Source organism: Hippopotamus amphibius, unplaced genomic scaffold, assembly GCF_030028045.1.
Source record: "Hippopotamus amphibius kiboko isolate mHipAmp2 unplaced genomic scaffold, mHipAmp2.hap2 H_1, whole genome shotgun sequence".
NCBI classification, from domain to species: domain Eukaryota; kingdom Metazoa; phylum Chordata; class Mammalia; order Artiodactyla; family Hippopotamidae; genus Hippopotamus; species Hippopotamus amphibius.
In genome coordinates, this window is record NW_026648280.1 from 2,630,717 (window position 1) to 2,652,041 (window position 21,325).

The 21,325-nt window shown below is 46.1% G+C and overlaps 1 protein-coding gene, 1 non-coding gene and 1 pseudogene across 15 annotated transcripts in view; 2 read left to right on the forward strand and 1 right to left on the reverse strand.

Annotated features, from left to right (window-relative positions):
* The first annotated feature begins 1,938 nt into the window (after nucleotides 1-1,938).
* Nucleotides 1,939-21,325, forward strand: part of LOC130842893 (neurotrophin receptor-interacting factor homolog) — a 50,051-nt gene continuing 30,664 nt past the window's right edge. The window contains exons 1-5 of one of the 13 annotated variants that reach the window (XM_057719445.1): nucleotides 1,939-2,134; nucleotides 2,665-2,758; nucleotides 3,474-3,600; nucleotides 4,360-4,455; nucleotides 18,873-19,355. In XM_057719445.1, coding sequence (XP_057575428.1) covers nucleotides 2,708-2,758; nucleotides 3,474-3,600; nucleotides 4,360-4,455; nucleotides 18,873-19,355 — 757 coding nt within the window. In that variant the 5' untranslated portion in view covers nucleotides 1,939-2,134; nucleotides 2,665-2,707. The other 12 variants (XM_057719446.1, XM_057719436.1, XM_057719437.1 and 9 more) reach the window with 12 other exon arrangements.
* On the forward strand, nucleotides 9,913-10,018 carry LOC130843069 (U6 spliceosomal RNA). Its single transcript, XR_009050698.1, has one exon. It is a non-coding gene; the product is annotated as a U6 spliceosomal RNA (small nuclear RNA).
* On the reverse strand, nucleotides 18,380-18,733 carry LOC130842926 (cytochrome c-like; annotated as a pseudogene). Its single transcript, XR_009050638.1, has one exon. The product of XR_009050638.1 is annotated as a cytochrome c-like (transcript).

The window sequence follows — 21,325 nt, forward strand, 5'->3', positions numbered from 1 at the left end:
ATCCAAACGCTTGTGAATTCCAAAATACTTCTGGCCCTGAAGGTTTTGAACAAGGGATTAGGGTCCTGTATACAAACAGGATGCACAACATTTTTGACATTTTACACGCTTAATAGTTACATTCACTCAGAAATTTTTTTTATGTAATCTAATTACAGTAAATTAAACAGCATGCTTAATTTGCTAAATGAGAAAAAGAACATGAAATTTATTATTAAAAGTTGTATTAAAGTGGGTTTCATGAATCAATCTTAAATAACATACTTATTTTAAATCACCTTTTAATGTAAAATCATGTTTTTATTCTATACCATACAAACAGAAAAAAATAAAAGAACTTCCAAGAAGCCTTGCTTCCTTAAGATGTTAAGGCCTCCATCAAACTTGATGGTGAACCACTCGAAGTATCCTTAGTCATATCCAAAACAAAACAATAATATGGCTAATTAATTGCCTAGTCCCATACCTAGGGCTATAGAACATCAATTTTTTAAAAGTCAAAATATGGAAAAGAGGCCTAAATTATTTAATGAATGGGGATGTTGCTTTGTCAACAATAGCCAAGAAAAATCCAGGAAAATGCTGTTAGAATAAAAGACATCTGCCTGGTCTCTGACTAAATGCTAACATGCAAAAGTCAACAGATATACTGTCTTAATTGCAACAAATAAAATGAACAATGTGCAGCCTGCACGTGGATATTCCCCACAGTAGCCACAGAAATTATAAATCCTGGAACAAGTTTAGCATGCAGTGGACAGGATGACCCAAACAAAGGCAAAGGACTGCTGAAACCTGTTAGGAAACCCCAGGGAAGGGGAGAAAGAGTACACTGAGCCTTAGGTCCGACTAGGACAGGAGAACCCCAAGCACCCAAGGAGAGACGACATCAGAGCCTGGGCCCTGGAACCTGAGGAAGACGAAAGGACACCAGATACTGGACTCTGAGGAAGACATGAGGATAATTTGTCCAGGAATCCCAAGGAAGATGAGAGCGGCCTGGGTTCAAAGAAGAAGAGGACACACCAGGTCCTGGGCAGTGCAAGACGTTTCCCATTTCCTAGACATGGGCACCTTGCTCACAGAAGAGGACACGGGGCAGAGGATCCTGTGCAGCCCACTCCAACTCCCCGATCCTTTGCTTAATCAAATCTTAGACAGGTTACCCTGAACCTTCTCCTCAGTAAGGCCCACACGTGTACTCCTCGTAGAATGCCTTGTAAATCCCATTTTAGCGAGAATCATAAGTCAGTCTATCAAGAATTCCTTACTCTTGATATCTGATCAAACTTCTCATCCCCGCTGCCTCTCCCACGTGATATCCCATCACCCCGGCCTGCCTTCAGTAAAAAATCCTATTAGCTTGGTTCAGCCAGAATCCCCCCAGACTTGATGTCTCCTTTTCCTCATTTGGTATCCACCAATATCCCACTCCCCCAGTCCTAGGCCATACATCCCCTTATTCTGGTTGTTTTCAGAACTGACCTCAGTTCTACACTGGAGGCTCCCTTCCCCTGTTGCAATAGTTTATTGAATAAAATCTATTTTCATCGCTTTAAGTTCTGTACAGCTCTGATTTACCGTGGACAACCCCCACCCCTGTGCCTTGGGTCCAGTTAACCCTGCCCTTCACCACACAACTTGAGTGGACACTTAGTCCTGACCCCCACTCCCCTCCCTAAGCCTGGAGGACATTTAGCTTCACTCTGCACACTTCGCCGTAGGCCCGTCCCTCTTTTCCTTCCGGGACCTCCTGCTGATTTCAGTCCCGCCTCCAGAACACCTCCCACCCTAATCCGCCCCTTTTGCCTATTAGATCTGCACGCACCTTTAGCACCGCCCTCTTCCCAGAACTTGGCAGGACTTTAGCCCCGCCCCTCAGCACTTCCAGCCCTGCCCCTCCCAAGCGTCCCTTTCTCCACTTCCGGGCCGCCTCACGCGTTGCAGCCCTCGTGGACGGGTATGGGTCCTTCCTCGCCTGCGTCGGCGCCCATGCAGCTGCTGGGGCCCAACGGACTGACTTGCCCTCCCAAGGCCTCCACCTGCCCAGCGGGACCTCCGAGGGCGCTCTTCCGCCGCCCGTGCTTCGCCTGCCGCTCCGAATTGGCCGGCCAAGGTGGCCGCCACCCGCGAGGTGGGGCGCGTCGCGCCGCGGGGGGTGTCTGGGAGTTGTAGTTCGGACCGGCGCACTGACGTACTTCGTCGCGGGGCGACGGGCGCCATTGTGCGCTGCGCGCGGGGTGAGTGCGGCGCGATACTCGTGCTCATTGGGGGCTCTGTTCTAGGGCCGTTCCGCGGGGAGCGCTCAGCCCCGGTCTTTACCCGGCCAATTGCAGGAGCTCACAGCAAGCCTCGCCTGACGTCCTTCGGCCGTCGGGCCTTTAGGGGCAGTGGAAGTCGGGGACTCCGGGCCCAGAGGACGCGGGGCGGGCCCAGCGGGCCCACCCCCTCTGGGCGCTTGCGGGTTGGGGTGGGGGGCCGACTTCTCCTGGTTGAGGGTGGGAAACCGTCACTCTGGGTGTTGGAGAGCAGGTGGAGACATCCCTTTAGGGCGTCTTCCGAGGTGGGGGATGGACCTGTCGTTTCCCGTTGATTGGGCCGAGGGGGCGGGGGCTTTGGCGTAGACCTCACGCCCCTCCCACCTCCCAAATTCGACTTTCTCAGGACTCTGCCCACTCCCACGAGACACGTTGAGGAAGAGGAAGGTATGGCCTCCGGGCTTCCGACGGCCTGGTTCCGTGTGAGTAGAGGCTTCTCCGTGAGTTTCTGAGTCTACCCCTGGATTTGGGAACGGGGGTGGCAGGATGGTGGTGGGATACCACCTTCCCTGAGATGCCCCCGGCCCCATAGCATCTCGGGAACGGGGCGGGGGGGAACTGGATGGGAAGGAGAGACCCTAGTGAGTGGAGGGATAGCAAGTTGCTTTCCAAGGGAGTGGTTAGAATAGAGGTCGAATTACGGGGGATTCTAATTTATCTTTTAAATTGGGGATGGGGTGCGGGGGAGGCATTGACAGATCTTAGCAGGAATCAGACTTACATTTAGATTTGTACAGTACTTTGGCATTAGAGTTTAGTCACTGGGGAAAAAAAGGGCTGAGTATGAATCCTCGACAGGTGTAGGAAGTAAAAGCAGTATGGGCAGTGGGCGGGGGCTGAAGGCTGGGGGTGTGATCATTCAGCTCACGGAATTCCCTAACAGGAGGTATACAGATACCGGTGGTGGAATCCCGAGGTTAATAATGGAGAGGTTTTCAGAAAGTGAAGAATCTTCTCCAGCCTCTTGGGTTGTCTTCCTTTCTGTGACCTGATAGTGTCAAGCTTGGGTTTGCTGTTTCAGGCAAATGCAGGAATCATGAGACACCTGGAATGCTCAGGTCACCTTGATAATTGTGCCTACATGTGCTCAGTCTCCCCCTTCTGTCAGCATGGGTGACAACAGGCCCTGGCTAAACACACACCTGTGGGTTTTAGGAACCAGTGATCTTTGAAGATGTGACCCTGGGTTTTACCCCGGATGAGTGGGGAATGCTGGACCTTGAACAGAAGTCCCTGTACAGGGAGGTGATGCTGGAGAACTACAGGAACCTGGTCTCAGTGGGTAAGGATGGCCTCTGTGTCAATAAAGATCTGTGCTTTGCAGCACGAATGTGGTGCCTCTGAAGTGTGTGTCTGCTTCGGCTCAGCCTGCAGGGATCCGAGTTCAAGTGTCAAGGCCCTGGAGCCTGAGGGAGAGCTCTTTACTTTGTACCTATAGGAAAAGGGCAACTTCACATGTAACTTTTGAAGGTTTACCTAGTCCATCCCTCTGAGGCGTTGAATACCAGGGAGATGGGTCTATCAGGGGTGTTTCCAGCTGCCATAGTGGCTGTTGACTGTTTTTGTAATAGGAGTTCCAGGACGTGGTGTCTGTGTATCAGGAGTATCATCAGAGACCATGATCCTTTCCATCTCTCCGTGGTTAGTGTGAAGTTTTCCATTCTTAGGTTAGTCTGTGCCTGACTGTGATGCCAAGTATCATATCCATGTTCAAGGCAGAAAGAAAGAAGGGGAGGGGGCAACCCTGGCTAGTTCTCTTTCTACGGCTGTCACACTTACAAAGAAAAATGCCTTAGGCCCCCAGCTGACAAACTTCCCTTTATGTTCTGCTGGCCAGAACCAGGTCCCACTGCCTCTTTTACTGTCAGGGGAGTCCAGAAAAGCAAGCAGCTGGCAAAGGGGATGGGTGGGGTTGTTAACACTGCCCTAGACCAGAAGTCATGCCCTAGCAGGGGAGAACACAGGGACAGAATTGCTACAGCAGAAAAGTATTTTCTCCCGAACCCAAACCCCCAAGCACTGTCTCTTTTCCCTTGGGCAGAACATCAGCTTTCCAAGCCAGATGTGGTATCTCAGTTAGAGGAGGAGGAAGAGCTCTGGTCGGTGGAGAGAGGAGTTCCTCAAGACACCTTTTCAGGTGAGAACCAGGCATACGGGAGTCCTGACACGGGAGTCCTGGTTAGTCAGGAACTAGTGTCTTAGAAAAAGAGGTGGATGGGGAAAATCCCCTATGGGGTGTTGTAATGAGTAGCTGCAGACATGCTGAATCAAGCCCTGCGTTTTCCTCCGGCCTCAGAGTTAGAGGGTATTGCTTGGTTGAATGTGAATCTGTTGCTGGTGCCATGTCAGCAACAGGGGATCTCTCACCCTGCTTCACTCATTGTTTACTGCCTTTCCCTCCTGGAGTGTCTGGCCAGATTACTTTAGATATGTTTACCTTTATGGATATGTTTATGTTTTCAGGGGTGCAGACAGGTCTGCATCACTCATTTTAACAAATGCAGTGTAGTCCACATTTGATTTTTTTCCTTTTGATGCACATTCAAGTTGCTGCAAAAAACTTCCTTGCATACTTTTTTTTTTTTTGCACATTCAAGTTGGGTTTTTTAAAGTAGGATTTCTAAAAATGGAATTTAGAATCAGCCGAGATGTAAGTGAAAAAATCTGGTAGCAACAAACTGCTGAGATCCTTTAAAATACATATACTGCTCAAGAACATGAGAGCTCCTTTTCCTCTTCATAAGATACCAGGGATTTATAGACTTCTTAAGGTTTACATATCTGATGGGAAAATATACGTTCAGTTTAGTTCATTCTTCCCGCATGAAGTTACATATATTTGCATAAGTGTACGGATCGTTTCTTTTTTGCTTTTGTGAGTTTATGTATTTTCCCATTTTTTTTCCTATTGGTTTGTCTTTTGTGTGTGTGGTGGGAATGACTCCATATATTATGGACGTTAACAAATAACAGTCCAACATTCACCTTCTACCTTTATTTAATCGCCATAAAGAAGTTTCATGATTTCAGATATTTTTCCTTTCAAATCTGTCTTTGTTCCTATTCTAGGTTTCATGTCATAACATGGGCAGGTTGTACAAATACTTTCTTCAGTTCTATTATTTTTGTGGGTTTTTTTAGTTGTTTCACGTAACTGGGTTTCCTTGTGTATACGATGTGGGGCACAGGTTTTTCCAGCACCGTTTTCTGACTTGGTTCTTCTGATTATTGGAAACACCATCTTTATCACAGACTTAATTCCCATAGTCATCACTGCAGGCATTCTTGGCCCCTTATGCTCCCTTGATCTCTGTCAGTGTCTGAGTAAACACCATATTGCTGTACTTACTGCAGCTTTATAACAAACTTGGGAAAATGGTAGTTCCTCTCATTATCTAAAAAAAAAAGAAAACACACTTATCTGTTCTCAACCAGATGAACACTTACCATGCTTGTCAGGATTCACTGAGAAAATCCTGTTAGAATGTATATTACATTTGATTGGATTCAGACATTCTTTGATGCAGAACTGGTCTCTTTGAGTTTTGGCATAGGTGTACAAAGAGGGATCTGCTTACTTCACTGTGCTAGTCAGGCCTTCCACATGCTGTTGGGCGTTCACTGTAGTTGCTGTTAATCTGCTCAGGTTAATCCTGCCTTGCATTCTTGCATAGTTGTTGCAGCTGAACCTGTCATACTGCTAAACTCTTATTACTTGTAACCGTTTTGTTAAAATCGTATTAATTTTCTCAGTACAAAGTCATTTTACTGGCAAGTGTAAAGGAAGAGGCAGTTGTATTATTATTTTATTTGCACAGTCATGTAATTACATTCATCATGTCTGGTGCTTCCAAAACGCTGGGCTGAGAGTGTGACGATTTGAGTGTCTGGTCTCTGACTTAAAAGTTTGTGGATTTCGACAAGCATGCTCTGGATTCTGGTTGGAGTCAAATCAATTTTTATCTGGATAAAGAAATAGTCACCTCACCCTTTTTAATAAATGAAAATTAGTAATAGCCCCAATTTTCCCCCTCCAGGGTGACCGTGGGGATTTTCTCATTTGAACAGTTAACAGTGACATAATCATAGAATTGCCCTTGTTGTAACGTGCTGCTGGTGTGTGTTAACTTATCTTTTTTGGATTTTTGCATCAATATTCATAAATTAGGTTGGGGAAGTGGGTGGTTTTGTTTTTTTGTGTTTGTTATTTTTGGACACTTCTGTATCAGAGTGTACTGGCCCTGTAAGGAGAACTTTGGGTGTTCTCCCCTCCTCTGTTCTCTGTGCTCTAATGTAAGTGGCTTTAGAACTACTTTCTCAGCTGTGAAATCTGCACCTGGCTCCCATCTTTGGTGATGACCGTCTGTTTGCCACAATACAGACTAGAGTCTCCATTGACTCTTTGTCCCCCTTTTCTGGATGCCTATGTTAGCCTGGTGGCTCAACATTAGTATTTTGTTTTCCTTTTCCATATTCAAAAGTCATTCCTTTCATTCTCTACATTGAAAACCTCCCTTCTAACCATTAGCACACGTCACTAAAGTAAACCTTACCTGGAAGGTCCCCAGCAACACAAGCACTTTGTATCCACCCAGCATGGTCTCTGTTCTGCCTGGCTGCTCCCCTTGATCCAGCCTCCTAAAGTCTGTTTCCACCTGTGTGGCTCTGGCTTAGGCAGGTCTGTGTCTCATCCTCTTTGGAACTTAAGTCCCATGTGGGCAAACTTCCCAGCCATGCACTTCTGGATGATCTAGTAGTTTCCTAAATCTAGCTACTGTGGGGGGCACTGGGCACCTATGGTTCTGCACATCTCAGGAGAGCTGGCTTGACAGGTGACAGGGGTAGTGCCCCAGAACAAGAAACCATGTGCAGGGAGGCTTACCAGGATACTGTTGCAGGCTAGGTCTGAGGTGTGTCACAAAGAATCCTTAATGTGATTTTTTTCCTCCACTGCCTCCCCTTTACTTCACAAATATTTGTGGAAGGCCTCTTGTATCCTATGCAGTATAAAAAACAACCAAAAACAACCAAAAAACTGCACTTTGGTAGTAAGCCAAAGACCTAACATAATTCCTGCCATTGTAGATGAGAGCCTTCTACATACAAGCTACACAGATGTAACTGTGTAAACACAAACAGTGTGAGTACTGAGAAGAAAAAGAACATGGTATAAAGCAGGGAGCAATGGGGAACTTCTCTAGAGGAGTTGGTCAGGTGACAATGCAGGGGTGAGTTTTAAGCCAATTCCTGAAGAAAAGAAAGTCTGCAGACATGTAAGAGTGGTGGTGAAGAGCCTCCAGCCACAAACACTGCTTGGGGTTACTGTGAGAATGGAGCAAGCTTGGCATATTCTGGGAATGGAAAGTCACCCACTGGGCTGGGAGGAGGTAGCTGAGGTGTACTGGCATGGAAGTTAAGTTCGGCAGAGCACATAGGGCCTCCACTGTGAAGGGGGTTTGACTTTCATTGAGTAGGTGTGTGCTGTGTTTTTCACAGCTCACTCTGTGAAGATGGAAGGGCAAAGATGGAAGCAGGCAGAGGGCTGTGGTAGCATCTAGGGAAGAGGTGGTAATACCTGGCCTGAGTAGCAGCAGCACAGTTGGGGATAAGCTGACTCCTCCGCATTCATTCGTAGGTGGATTCAGTGGGGCTAGTTGAGTAACTGATCCCAGAGGGCAAAGGAAAGGAAGCTGCCAAAAATTGCTCATAGGTGAAGACTCCAAGGGATTTCCTGTGACTATTCTTTGTAATGTATGTATTTACTATATACATTTTTTTTTAACGTATCAGTATCTTATTTTAAAAATACAGTAACAGAGAGATTACTACTCTGGAATTTTTGGCATTAGTCAGTGACGTGGGAAGTCTGATAAAGGCAGAGACTTTTGAAAAGTGGAAATAGAGGTTTTATTTTGTTTGTATTTTTATGTTGAAATAATTTTAGGCAAACAGATGAATAGTACAAAGAACTACCTAATAGTATTAACCTTGATTCAAATGTTTTTGAAACTATCCCATGTCTTGACTGGTTCTGTTAATGAAGTATGAATGAGAGGGGACTTAGAAACACCCAAGTAGAGGTTTGTGAAGCCAGTTGAATCCCTGAGGTCCAGGCAGTGCATACAAACATGGGAATCATAGGTGTGTGGAATGGCCTGCTTTACTGTTAAGATAGCAGAACCATCTCCTGCAGTGGTCTGTTTCTCACAGCACTAGTGTAGCTGTGCCTTTCCTCAAATGCAGAGAACTGGAACTGAATGAAATCTAGGCCTCTTTGATGCAGCTCATTCAGCTCTCCATGACCGCAAAAAAGGCAGCACAGGCACTGAAGTAGAAGGGAAGCTGGATAAATGCTTAAGACATGGTATTCATCTTCAGGAAGGCACTAATTTGAAAAGATGCTGTGAAGATGAGGACTGTGGAGAAATACTTGATGGCACTCAGATCTTCAGCCTTCACACTCAAGTGTGTTTCAAGAAAGTATTACTCTACATGTGGCTTGGGTGAAAACATAATCTAGATTTAAACATTAGGAAAGCAATAGAGTAAAGACACTGTTTTGAAGGTCATGATTGTAGGAAAGCCTATAGGACATTTCACTTTTTTTTGACTGGTCAAGAATTTAAACAGAAGAGCCCTGTGAATATGCATGTGGCAACTCTCAAATTAGTACCAACATTAGTAGAAAAAAATAACTTGTACAAGAAGATTGTTTTGTTGGCAGGAAGAGAAGGAAATTCTTCTCAAGATTTCATCCTTGTGTAGCCTGAGAGAACTCACATGGGCTATAAAAGCCAACGTGTGGGGGATATAGGAAATCAATTGTTTAATATAAAGGATAATTCTTTCAAGAATAAGACTAAAATACGTTTAGTGTGAGAAAGCCTATTTTCAGCTCAGCTCAACCTTTAGGAGAAAGCTCACACTGGAGACTCACATGAGTTTCCCAACATGAGAACTCAAACAAGGAAGAAATCCCAGGAATACAATCATAGCAGGAAAGGCTTCTGGCCTGACACAGTCTGATTTGAGAGAATTCATACTGGACAAAAAATTCCAGTTGTATTCAATTTGGAAAAGTTCTTATACCAAATAATTATATCTGAGAAGTCTGAAATCATGGGAACATGATTGCTGTGGAAAGGTTTCATGAATAGCTCTCTTTTTCAGCATCATAGAAGTCATACTGGAGAGTGTCTGAGGATGTAATCAGTGTTAGGAAGGTTTCAGGAGTCAAAGAATTCACTGGCAAAAAGCTCTTCAGTAGGAGTCCTCATTGTGTTCAGCATCAGAGGACTCATATGAGAGTAGACTCTCAATGTAATATGTGCAGGCAAATCATTAGTCTTAGCTCTCACCTTATCTGACAGAACAAGAGAAAAACTTACACTGAAGAGAACCTCACTGAATAATAATAAATGAAATGTCACATTCTGTTTTTATACCAGATGGGTCATAAGAAAGGCAAACTCTGCAAAACTTTGATCACATAAGGATAGCCATTCCTTGGTATCCACGGGGGACTGTTTCAGGACCCCTATGGATGCCAAAATCTGTAGATGCTCAAGTCCCTTACATAAAATGGTGTAGTACAATGCTCATTTCAGCAGCACATATACTAAAATAGGAATGATACAGAGAAGGTTAGCATGGCCCCTTCACAAGGATGACACGCAGTTCATGAAGCATTCTATGTTTTTAAAAAAATAAAACGGTGTAGTATAGTCAGACGTGAAGGGTCAACTGTACAAATATATAGTAAAACAGGTCCTGTTTTTCCAATTTGGGTTCTATTATCTACCTGAGCTGAACATCTAGAACAGGTGTTAAGTAGCATGGGTGAGAGCAGGCATCCTTATTTCAGTTTCCCTTGTATGTCCCCAGTTGCTAGGACAGTGACTGACTTTCTGGCTCTGAAAACTGTTGAGTGAATAAATGGGTGAAAAAATTTCAAGAGACAAGAGGGACTCTTCAAAGAGGAGACTCTGAAGACTAGGCCAGGCTCTGAGACAAGAGTAGGTAAGGGATGATAAAGGGAAATCTTAAGATAGTACTACAAAGAACTTTGAGAGGGTCACATCTTTGGGGACAGGGTCAAAAGTCTAGACTCTTGAATGACCATCAAACGTGTTTTGGCAGGAATCTAGCCCATCAGGGTGTCATCACATACTGTGCAGTCTTTATTCAAGAATACTTTATGTTCTCTGTTACCATCTATCTATTTGTTCTCTAGGACCATGTAACCTTAATCCTTTTATCTGGGGACCACTCTCCCTGGTGTCCAGATATGGTCTCTGGAGTAATTTCAAGGCCTGAAGTGCTTTAACTGTTAATTGAATAAGAAGGAAAATAAATGAATTAAGCATTTGACTCAAACCTTTTTTGGAGAAAAAATACTTCCAAAAGTCCTGAGGAAAAATAAGATAAAAGCAGGAGTAAATGAGTCAGAAATGAAGAAGAAAAAAAGAGCCCATTTTCTGGATAAACAGAATAAAAGGCAAACTAAAAACCTATACAGGGAAAAGAAACTAGACAGATATTCAGCAATATATATAGTTCTCATTATAGTACTTTACACAACTGTCATAAAGAATAAGCCAGCTCTATGTAGTGATATGAAACAATCTCCAAGAAACATGTTTCTTAAAATATGTATCTTTTAACGTACATATCTTAACATATATAAAGATATATAGATGTACATAATTTTTTTTCCTTAAAAATATACACACAGACACCAAGTATGAATGTGTCAATTGGTTATCATTGGGAGGATATAGAAACTGATAGAATGTGATTGTCTCCCAAGAAGGAAACTGGGTGGGAGGGTGACTTTCCATTTTAGAGGTGCTGACAGTAACTATGATCATAAAATGGAAACAACTGTCTTTTTCCTGCTGTGTCACCAGTTCCTGACACAACATAGGTGCTCAGTAATTATTTGTTGAGTACAGGAATGAACAAATAATAAAATGGAAAGATTGCTGGAAAAGTGTAAAGTTGGCAAAATTGGTCCCAGGAGAAATGTTAAAACCAACTTTTTCTGCGAACAAAGTGGTCAGTTAGTTGCATCTCTATATTGACCTGGGCAGTGAGTATTTTCCTGCTTCCTGTTAAAAGATAGTTTCCATGGAACATGAGCTACTCAGTGACAGAACACAGGGTGCTATGTTAGCAGGTTCTTTCTGCAGTGTATACATAGCATTGTTCTTGCCAAAGCACAAAATGAGAAAAATATTGAAAAGGAGGAAATATTTGCAGCTTGTAACAGTTAAAACCTTTAGGGGGAAAAAAAAAAAACCTAATCCCCTGAGTAGTTGCAACAGATTACAAAATACTGAAACCAATAGCTTTGGCTTATACCAGGAATAACCAATTTAACACAGATAGAGGAAAGATTTTGTAAGTGACAGTTTTTTGAAATGGACGCTAAGAATAAATTGTTAAGGAATGAGCAGGCTCTATTTGGAGAAAGGCCATGGAAGACTTAAGTAAGCATTGTAGAAGCATTGACTTCTTTTGAGGGCTTACAAAAGCTAGAAATATACGAAGTCCCTTTCTTGGCCCTATAATCATCCCGGCCAGCAGCCTCCAGAGAAATGCTGCTATGGGAGCATGAATCCAAGTCCCTGACCTGGCTGGTCTGGGAAGGAGCAGGTGGGGGTGTAAACCAAGTGTCCTCTTACCCCGCAACCGCTTAGGCTCCCAAGTAAAAGATGGGAACTTTGTAGCAGCAGCCATCCTCCCATAACTTACAGATGGGACACAGTTACAGTGCCAGAGAGATTTCCTGAAATTTGTAATATGGGTAAATCCAGACATAAGGCTAAAAGGCCCAAATGTCTTGAGTGAGCCGTTCACCGAGGCACTTAGTAGCTGTGTTGTGTCAACAAATGTTGCTTAAGCACCTGCCAGAATGCTAAGTACCATTATAGGAGTGGGTCACCACAATGAACAGGATGGAAAGGCCCCGGTCTCACTCGGCTTACATTCATTCCAGAGTAGCCACGAACACGTGTGGCTGATTAAACTTAAAGCAACTAAAATGAACTTACCAGTTCAGTTCCTTAGTTGCACTGGCCATCTTTCAAATGTTCATTGGTCACCTGCAGCTAACGGCTACTATGTTGGACAGTGGAGATCTAGAACATTTCCTTCACCAAAGTTCCATTGGGCAGTGCTGTTCTAGAGAAGGTGGAGAGATAAATTAGTGAGCCAGATACTCTGAGGTGGCAATCAGTGCTATGAAGAAAAATGAAACAACAGGATATCTGTAGGGGAGTGGGGAAGCATGGGTGGGCAATACTAGTTTAGAACTGGGCGGGGAGATAGCTCTGAGATGATGACATCTGAGCTGAGAGCTGGATGGGGAAGGAGAACCAGGTGGAGATGCTGGGAGAGACTGTCAGGCAGGCAGGTGGCAAGTGCAATGACTTCTGGATGAGACAAGACACACTTGGGCATGTTTGAGGGAAAGTAAGTGGCTGTGTGAAGCCCTCTTTGGTGTAAAGGGCATAAAAGAATAGGGTTTGGATCCCAGCTGCTCCCTTCCCCAGTGTGTAGCCTTGGGCAGTTTCCTAGCCTCTCCCAGCATGGATTTCTTTTGTGTAAAGGTTGGACGCTATTGCTTTAACGGATGTAAAGATGATCATGGTTGGCTTTGGCAGATCCTTCTGTGTCTGCTTAGGAGTTTCCCATGCACGAGACCCGGTTAGCAGCCTTAGCAGTGCAGTGGGGGAGACACATTTAGAAGGCGATGTAGCAGGTGCCCAGCAGAGCTGAGTGATCAGAAAAGGGTGAGAGCTGGGGGCATCCTGGACAAGGAGGAGGAGGGGCAGGGGAATGTGCAACAGGGATGAGGGGAGCCGAGCCCGCTCCTGCCCCACAACAAGCTGGTAAAAGGTCATTGTAATAAGTTACTATTATATTTGTGGACTGGTAGCCCAAGTGTACTTGTTTAATCAGTCCGCGTTCACTAGGAAACTGGGCAGGCACTATGTGGGAGACAGCTTACCTGGAAGGTAGGCAGCGGAGAGAACAGGAGATCAGAAAATGGTGATTAGAAGTAAACAGCAGCTCCCATTAGCCTCCACTATTGTACATGTAGTACCTGGCTTTAGGTCCCTAATTGCTTAGGGTGGGGAAACTGAGGCCCAGAAGGATTAAGCCCTTGCTCAAAGGCTCAGTGAATTTGTGAAAATAGCCCTCTAGCTAGATAAGGAGTTGCAGGTGAGGGGACTAACTTGCCCAAATGCCTCCCGGGGTTATTCATCTGGTGGGTTGAAAGTCAGTATTTGGAGCTGCAGCTGATAGGAATAATTTTATGCAGCCCCAGGCAGGTGGGTGGGTCAGTCAGCCCTGCCTCCTGAGGTGGGGATCCCATTTCAGCCTTGTTAGCTGGTAAACATAGCTTTCATCTTCTGTCAAGTGGGGCGAATACATTTCTGGAACGGACAGCCCTGAGGATCACCTTAGAGGTTTTGGGGAATGGTTCTAGAGATAAGAGAGTTTAGAGGACTGAGGTGCCTAGAGCGACACTTAGCCACGGGTTTAGAGGCTTATGGCTATCGGATGTACTGCATAGAACCCGGTAGGTGCTTCATGATAGCTGCAGAACCAGTGACCGCCTGAAGGGCTGCTACAGCAGGGAGAGTGCGGATGCTCTGGATTCTTGGCACCAAAAGCATCAGCAGAGTTCCTGACATCCAAACCCAGACAGGCTCTACAGTTTAAAACAGTTAACATTCTTGAGTGAGCATTCAATGCAAGATTTTAAGAAAACACCCTGGTGCCCCCAAGGATAAGAGGAGGAACTAAATATATGATCAAGATTAAAGGAGAAGGGGTGGGGGTAGAGGGAATGGAGTAGAATAAAAAGAACCCAACTTTTTTTTTTTTAAAGGGAGAAAGCACTAAATAAAAATTCCTCTGATTAACCAAGGAGTACAAAACGGAAATTTCAGGAATTAAAAAGCTATGACGCAATATGGATAATTAAGATTATTTTTAAGTGTCTTGCATGACTATTGTTCAAAATGGTGCCTGTGGCCCAGCACGGAGGCGCTAGAGAGCACCCCCCTCGGGGCTACATGTCAGGCCAGTGCTGCTGGAATTCCGGTAAATTCCTCCCTGGTTTCCCCAGTTATCCTGAGAGAGAAATTCCAACCAAGCCTTCAGAGCCGTAAGTGAAAGAAAAGTTAACTATACTTTCAAATCAAGAAGGGGGCGGGGGGGGGTGGAGCCTTCAGAAGGGAGGGAACTAAGTGCTCAAGATAACGCACATATGAATTGGGTGGGCAAGCCCCCGCGATGAAACCAATTCAAAACCTTATTTGGGAAGAAGTGGGGGGAGGAGGTTGGAAATGGGAGGTCAAACGCCTGTCATAATGTTTATCAAGGAAAAAGTAGCTTTAAACGTAGGAAAGAAGTGACTGGCAGCGGCCGATGAGCGACAGTTATGGCCCAGGACCTGTTTTTCAACCTTGGAACGCCCCGGGCCAGTCTGGGGTGGCGGGGCGGCCCCACCCGGCACTGGGCGACTCCTGACCCCGAGCTGACTCACTCCCCGGACCGCGCGCCAGCAGCGGGCGACACCCGGAGGTCCGTGGAGGCCGCCGCCGAACCGAGGTGTGTAATCAGGCAGTTCGGAGAAGGGAAGACAAAGCCGTAAGGAGACAGGGGAAGAATTGGGGGCGGAGGGGGGGAGGTAGTAAAGCGGTCGGGAATCCGGCGCTCGTTGCTCTCGGGGAGAGCGGCCGCGCTCCCCACACCCCGCGTCGCTCAACGGGAAGAACTTGCAGCTTGAGAAGGTGTGTGTGTGCTGCGCCGGTGTCGCCCCAGGACGCGTCCACCGTCGCCTGGGAGGCCGGGAGAAGAGTGCGAGGGGAGGCCAGAGGCTAGAGCCCCGAAACTAGCCGAGTTGCTGCCATCCTGCCGAGGGCCTCAGGCGAACCCGAAGGCTCAACATGGCGGGGCCGGAAGTCCGTGACGTGGAGGTTCCTGGGAGTTGTAGTGCGGCGGCTGCGTGACGCACTTCCGCCCGAGCCGGAAGTCGTCTCTCGCTCCCTGAGCGCTGAGAGGAGTGAGCGCGGCTTTCTCGGCGGGGGCTTTTTACCCAGTCACGCTTTGGAGGAGGGGCTGGGCGTGCTTCCGACGCTTGCGCAGACGTCCGCTGTGGCCCCGGACTCTGCCAAAGCCGGCTCCGCAGCCGCCAGCGTTGTCTGATAAGTGCGCGTGGTGGCAGATGTGGCAGGAGCTTCGCAGACTGCAGAAAGGCACAGAGGCGGCGTGTGCAGGCAGCGCCGGTCCTAATCGCTTTCCGAATCTTTTTTTTTTTTTTTTTAAACGCAACTGCAGCTGCTCCACAGTAGTGTAACTGAGCAGGGTTGCTCCTGTGCTCCAGGCGTAGAAAGCCAAACTCTTGACAGCAGGAGTTTGCAGCAAAGTGAGGGTTTATTGTGTGGAGACAAGTCTCAGGTCCACGCCTACTGGGTCCTTGACTTAGTGTTTTAAAGGGGCGGAACGGAGAGGCTGGGGTTAATCATCGTTTTATGACATTTCTTAATCGTTGTGTGAGGAGTCATGATGTCTCTGGTTTAGGATTCTCTGGCCAGGTGGTCCAGGGTCAGTTAGCTCATCTTGCCCTGGAGAGACAACTTGAATTTGTACTTTAACGATGTTATCAATCAGCAGTTTTGTCATCTAACACTGGTTGATTGATGTGCAGTTAGCACAGGGTTGAGGTCAGAAGGGAGAAGAAAGAGGATAAAGTTTTGAATAAGAGAAGTTAATCATAAACTCGGCAGGGAAATCTGTTTTAGAGGGAGTCATTCAGCAGTAATTTCCTGTTCTGCTTTTTACTTCATGTGACAGGTACATTTCTATGTTGTCATAATCCCCGTAAAACCAGTGTACTAATTTTTTAATGCTTACTTGGGAATCTGTCACAATTCTCTTGATCTGTGTTTTAACACTACTTGTGTGTTCCAGTTTTATTCCATCATGTACCACACGGCTCAGGAATTGAATGTTGTGGAAATAAAGACCACTGGGAGGACATGCAGAGACTGCTTACTAGGAGCCCACTTTAGCAAGGGGGCAGCCACCATCCCTTATGTTTGGTAGAGACTAAGGCAGGCTGGCAGTGGGAAGATTCATAGTGGGAAAAAAGAGAAGGTTTTGTTGGGAGATTATTGGCTTGGGGTCAAAAAGAAAACACTAAGTCATTAACCAAGTCCTAATTGGCTGGGCTTGTTGCCACAGAGGTTGCGGTTCAGAGTTCTGTTGCCGCATGTGGTCTGGCCGTTGTCTTTCTGAACATTCATTCTCTGGGTATCACGGAAATCGTCTGTCTTCATCTCCTGATAGCTCCCTGATCATGAGTGGATTAGTCTGGTAAAAGTTCCTGGGCATTCATTGTTAAGGCTTTGAGTTCATGCTGTGAATTCCTTTCCAGGTAGAGCTGTGCTTGCCACTTATACTCATGACAGCAAGGGTGAAAGTACAGGTTTGCTGTTGACATCAGCCAAGCTATTTCAGTCTTTTTTTTTTTGGTGGCGCACAGGCTTAGTTGCTCCGTGCCATGTGGGATCTTCCTGGAGCAGGGATGGAACCTATGTCCCATGCATTGGCAGGCGGATTCTTAACCACTGTGCCACCTAGGAAGCACCCATTTCTGTCTTAATAAAACAGAAATCTAACCGAAAGTAAATAATAATCTGTTATTTACCTTTTTTAAATTTATTTTTTTAAGCCTTTAAGTCATTTAGAATTAGTATTTCTTCTTGGAGTTATAGAGAGTTTTCTTGTTTCCTATTGCTTTGTGTGCTTTCCTTAGCATCTTCAGGGCCATCCTGGAGTTCTGTTCAGCAAATGCTCTGTGGTCTGTGCCAAGACCCAGTGTCCCTGCTTTTGCCAGACCTCCTTGTTCTTGGCCCCCATGAAGGTGGGATCAGGTTCTTTTCCCCTCATGGTTGCAGTCATATAACAGTTCTTGTTGTCTCCTGGTTTTTTTCCTTCTATGTTGAGATATAATTTATATACTATAAAATTCATCTTCTGAAAGTATATAATTCCGTGGTTTTTACTGTGTTCACAAGGTTGTGCAACTATCAGTATGATCTAATTTCGAAACAGTTTCTGCATCCCAAAGAAGAAACCCTGTATGCATTAGCCATCATCCCCCAATCCTCTCAATTCTCCCATCTCCTGGAAACCACTCATCTACTTTCTGTCTCTCTATATTTGCCTATTTTGGGTATTTCATATAAATGGAATCATACAATATGTGGCCTTTTGTGTCTGGCTTCTTTCACTTAGTATAGTGTAGTCAAAGTTCATCCATGCTGTATGGATAAACCATATTTTGTTTGTCCATTTAGCATTTGATGGGCATTTGAGTTGTTTTCCCTTTTTGGCAATTATGAATAATGCTGCTGTGAATATTCTTATACAAGTTTTTGTGTTGACATGTGGTTTCAGTTCTCTTGGATTGAAATTCCTGGATCATGATATAACTCTGTGTTTAACTTTTTGAGGAGCTGCCAGACTGTTTCGCAAAGTAGTGTGGCATTCTGTATTCCTACTAACAGTGTACCAGGATTCCAATTTTTCCACATCCTTACCAACAGTTGGTATCACCCATCTTTTTTTTTTTTTAATAATTTTATTTATTTATTATTTTTGAGGGGGGAACACCAAGTTCAATCATCTGTTTTTATACACATATCCCCGTATCACCCATCTATGATAATAGCCATCCTAGAGAGAATGAAGTGATATCTCGCAGTAGTTTTTTTTTTTTTTAACACTTCATATTCAAGTTTAATCATCTCTTTAGAAGAGGAAAACAGTGATAGCACTTATTGAACTGGAATTGCTACCAAAATTAAAAAAGCTGACCATATTCATTTAGCCACAAGCCAATCTTATTTAAATCAGGACAGATATATTACATCAGCCATTCATGATCTGAAGTCTAGTGTATGAGATCAATTTAAATATGGTACACATAAAAAGTCATGAGACATCTGTTTCGTAATGAATAAGGCAGTTGCCAACTATTACTCATTAGCAGCTTGTTTGAGATAGGCTATCAAGTCTGCCCTCTCTCCCTTCTTCTTAATGCCAGCGAAGATCATTTTTTGTTACAGGAATGTACTTCTTGGGATTCTCCAAATACTCCATCAGCGTCTCCTCTCCCCAGGTGATGCCTTTGTTCTTGTTGGCATCTGTGTAAGAGAATCCAGGAGACTGACCCGTCTTTCGCCCAAAAAGACCATGGAGATTTGGCCCAGTCTTGTGCTTGCCTCCCTTTTCCACAGTATGGCACTGGGCACACTTCTGAACAAAAATCTTCTTGCCCTTCTCAACATCACCCATTTTCAAATCGTTCTTTCCCAGTGCACGCCTAAGTGGGGGCCCCTCGCAAGCCGAACGTCCCACTTTCTAAGCCCTCTCAGTAGTTTTGACTTGAATTTTCCTGGTGGCTGATGATGTTGTACACCTTTCCGTGCACTTTTTGGCCATCTGTCTTGCTATGCTTTTGACTTACAGAGTGTCCTGAGGCTCAGTTGGACCCTCAATTTGATCCTTTTCCTGCTGGGAATCCCCTGATGAAGATCGAGGTTGTTGAAGTCCTCACACTGAACCAGGAGGTGGCTCTTCCCCGAAATGCACAGATCCGGGCCCTCTATGCTGAAGATGAGGGCCTGAGCCCAGACATCCTCAGGGAGCCCACGCAACATCTGGATAAGCTTCCAACTGACCCTGAGACCGCTCGCCAGAGGTTCCGGGGGTTCCGCTTTGAGGAGGTTGCAGGGCCCCGAGAAGCCCTGGCCCAGCTGCGTGAGCTGTGCCGGCAGTGGCTGCAGCCCGAGGCACACTCCAGGGAGCAGATGCTGGAGCTGCTGGTGCTGGAGCAGTTCCTGGGCGCGCTGCCCGGGCAGCTCCGGACATGGGTGGAGTCTCAGCACCCGGTGGACTGCCAGGAGGCAGTAGCCCTGGTGGAGGATGTGACCTGGATCTCTGAGGAGGAAGGTGAGTGTGGTGGATGGTGGCGAGATGGCTGTTCCTGTGAGGGTATCTTGGAGGGTGGGGGTGGAGGAATCCCAGGCATCCTGGGACGGGTGGAGGAAGGGTGGCACCCACTCCACCTGGGCTACGGGCCTCTGCTCTCCCCTCTCCCTGAACCCAGTTCGGGAATGAGAGCTTTAGATGCTGCCTTGCTGACGTACCTGCCACTACTCCTGGGTCAAGGGCTCTGAGAATGGCCTCATCTCTGGACCTGTTAGTGGAAATGGAAGGTCTCAGGCCCCACCTCAGAGCTGCTGAAACCATTGGGTGGGGCCTGGCACTGCATTCTACAGTGAGTGCACAATTCTTCAATGTCCTCCACACATTTCTGATGGAAGCCAATAGATAATGTGCTTCATTTTCATCCCTCTGGGTTCCCCGCCGTGTCAGTTTCAGTCACACAGGTGTATGTATTTCTGGCGTGCCTCCATTACACACTCGGTGGGAGCTGTGGATAAAGTGGTGACCGAGACAGATAGGACTCGTGGACTTAGGAACTCAACAAGTCTCTAATTTAGCTAGAAAGACGGGAGTCTGACAAATGAACGTGCGTTTGACAGCGCTGAGGCAGAGAGGGTGACAGTGGTGGTGGGCCAAGGGGGATGGCACAGGTCCAGGATGTGTTTGGGAAGCAGCCTCCATAAGACTCGATTTCCATCAGGCTGAGTTCCATGGAGCATGGACACCACTTCCTATGTCTGTGATGGGTACCCAGAAGATGTTTCTTGAATGAATGAATGAATGAATGAATGACTTTGATGCTTGGGGGAGGGGGGATCTGAGGCTGGATGGTAGAATTCAGAGATCAGGGCTTCCTGGAGCAGCAGGTGTGGGGAGGGAGCTGGGCGAGCAGCGGCGGGAGTGGTCCTGAGTCTGTGGTGCTGTTGTCAGCAGGGTGAAGGCCCCAAAGGTATCCAGGTTGGAACTTCTTGAACCTCGTATGGCAAAAGAGACTTCACACGTGTGATTAAGTTAAGGCTCTTGAGACGGACAGATTATCCTGGATTATTTGGATGGGCCAGTGTCATCACAAGGGTCCTTATGAGAGGCAGGCAGGAGGGTCAGAGTCAGAACAGATGTGACAGCTACAGCAGGGGTGATACAAGGAAAGTGTCATGAGCAACGTATTTTACACGGCCTCTAGAAACCGGACAGAGCGGAATATATTCTCCCCTAAGCCTCCAGAGGGAACATAGCTCCGCGCATACTTTGATTTTCACCCCATGAGGTTTGTTTCAGACTCTGACCTCCATAATTGTAGAAGAGAAATCTGTGTGATGTTGAGCCACTATCATGGCAACTTGCTACAGCAGCACCAGGAAACTAATACAGGTGCCAAGGACACAGTTGTAGAGTTCATGGGATGAAAGTCAGTGAGTCCGTTTCATACCTTGGGAGTGAATGAAGCCACTTAGTATTACAGAGGACGATGGAAGAGGCCTTCCAGGAAACCCTGAGAATCCTTTGTTTGTGGTCAGCATGTCTGTTGAACCTTTGGGGTGTGATGGCCACAAAGCCTTGCACAGAGTAGCCCAAGGGAAAAGGATAATTTATTGAAAAAGTCCCAGGGTGCTCCAGCTTCAGGCATGGCTAGACCCAGGGGTTCCGTGTGTCTTTAGGACTCATCCTCTTTGCTATATCGTACTTCTGCTGGCCTCTGATGGCTTCACTCAAAGGCACTGTTTGCGTGTGGGAGCTCCCAGCCTGGAATTTCTCTTCCCTAAGTGTTCCAGCAGATGCTTCTTTGGTTCTGATTGGCTGGCTGGGGGGCCCGTGTTCATCCCTGATCCACTCGTGGCCAGGAGGAAGCAGCGGCCTGGTGGGCAGCCTGGGTCACATCATGTGTCCTCCTAGATAGTGGGGTGGCATCATCATTATAGAAGCCCGAGGACCCTGTGGGGACACATAAGGAAAGTGAGATATCAAAGACCCAT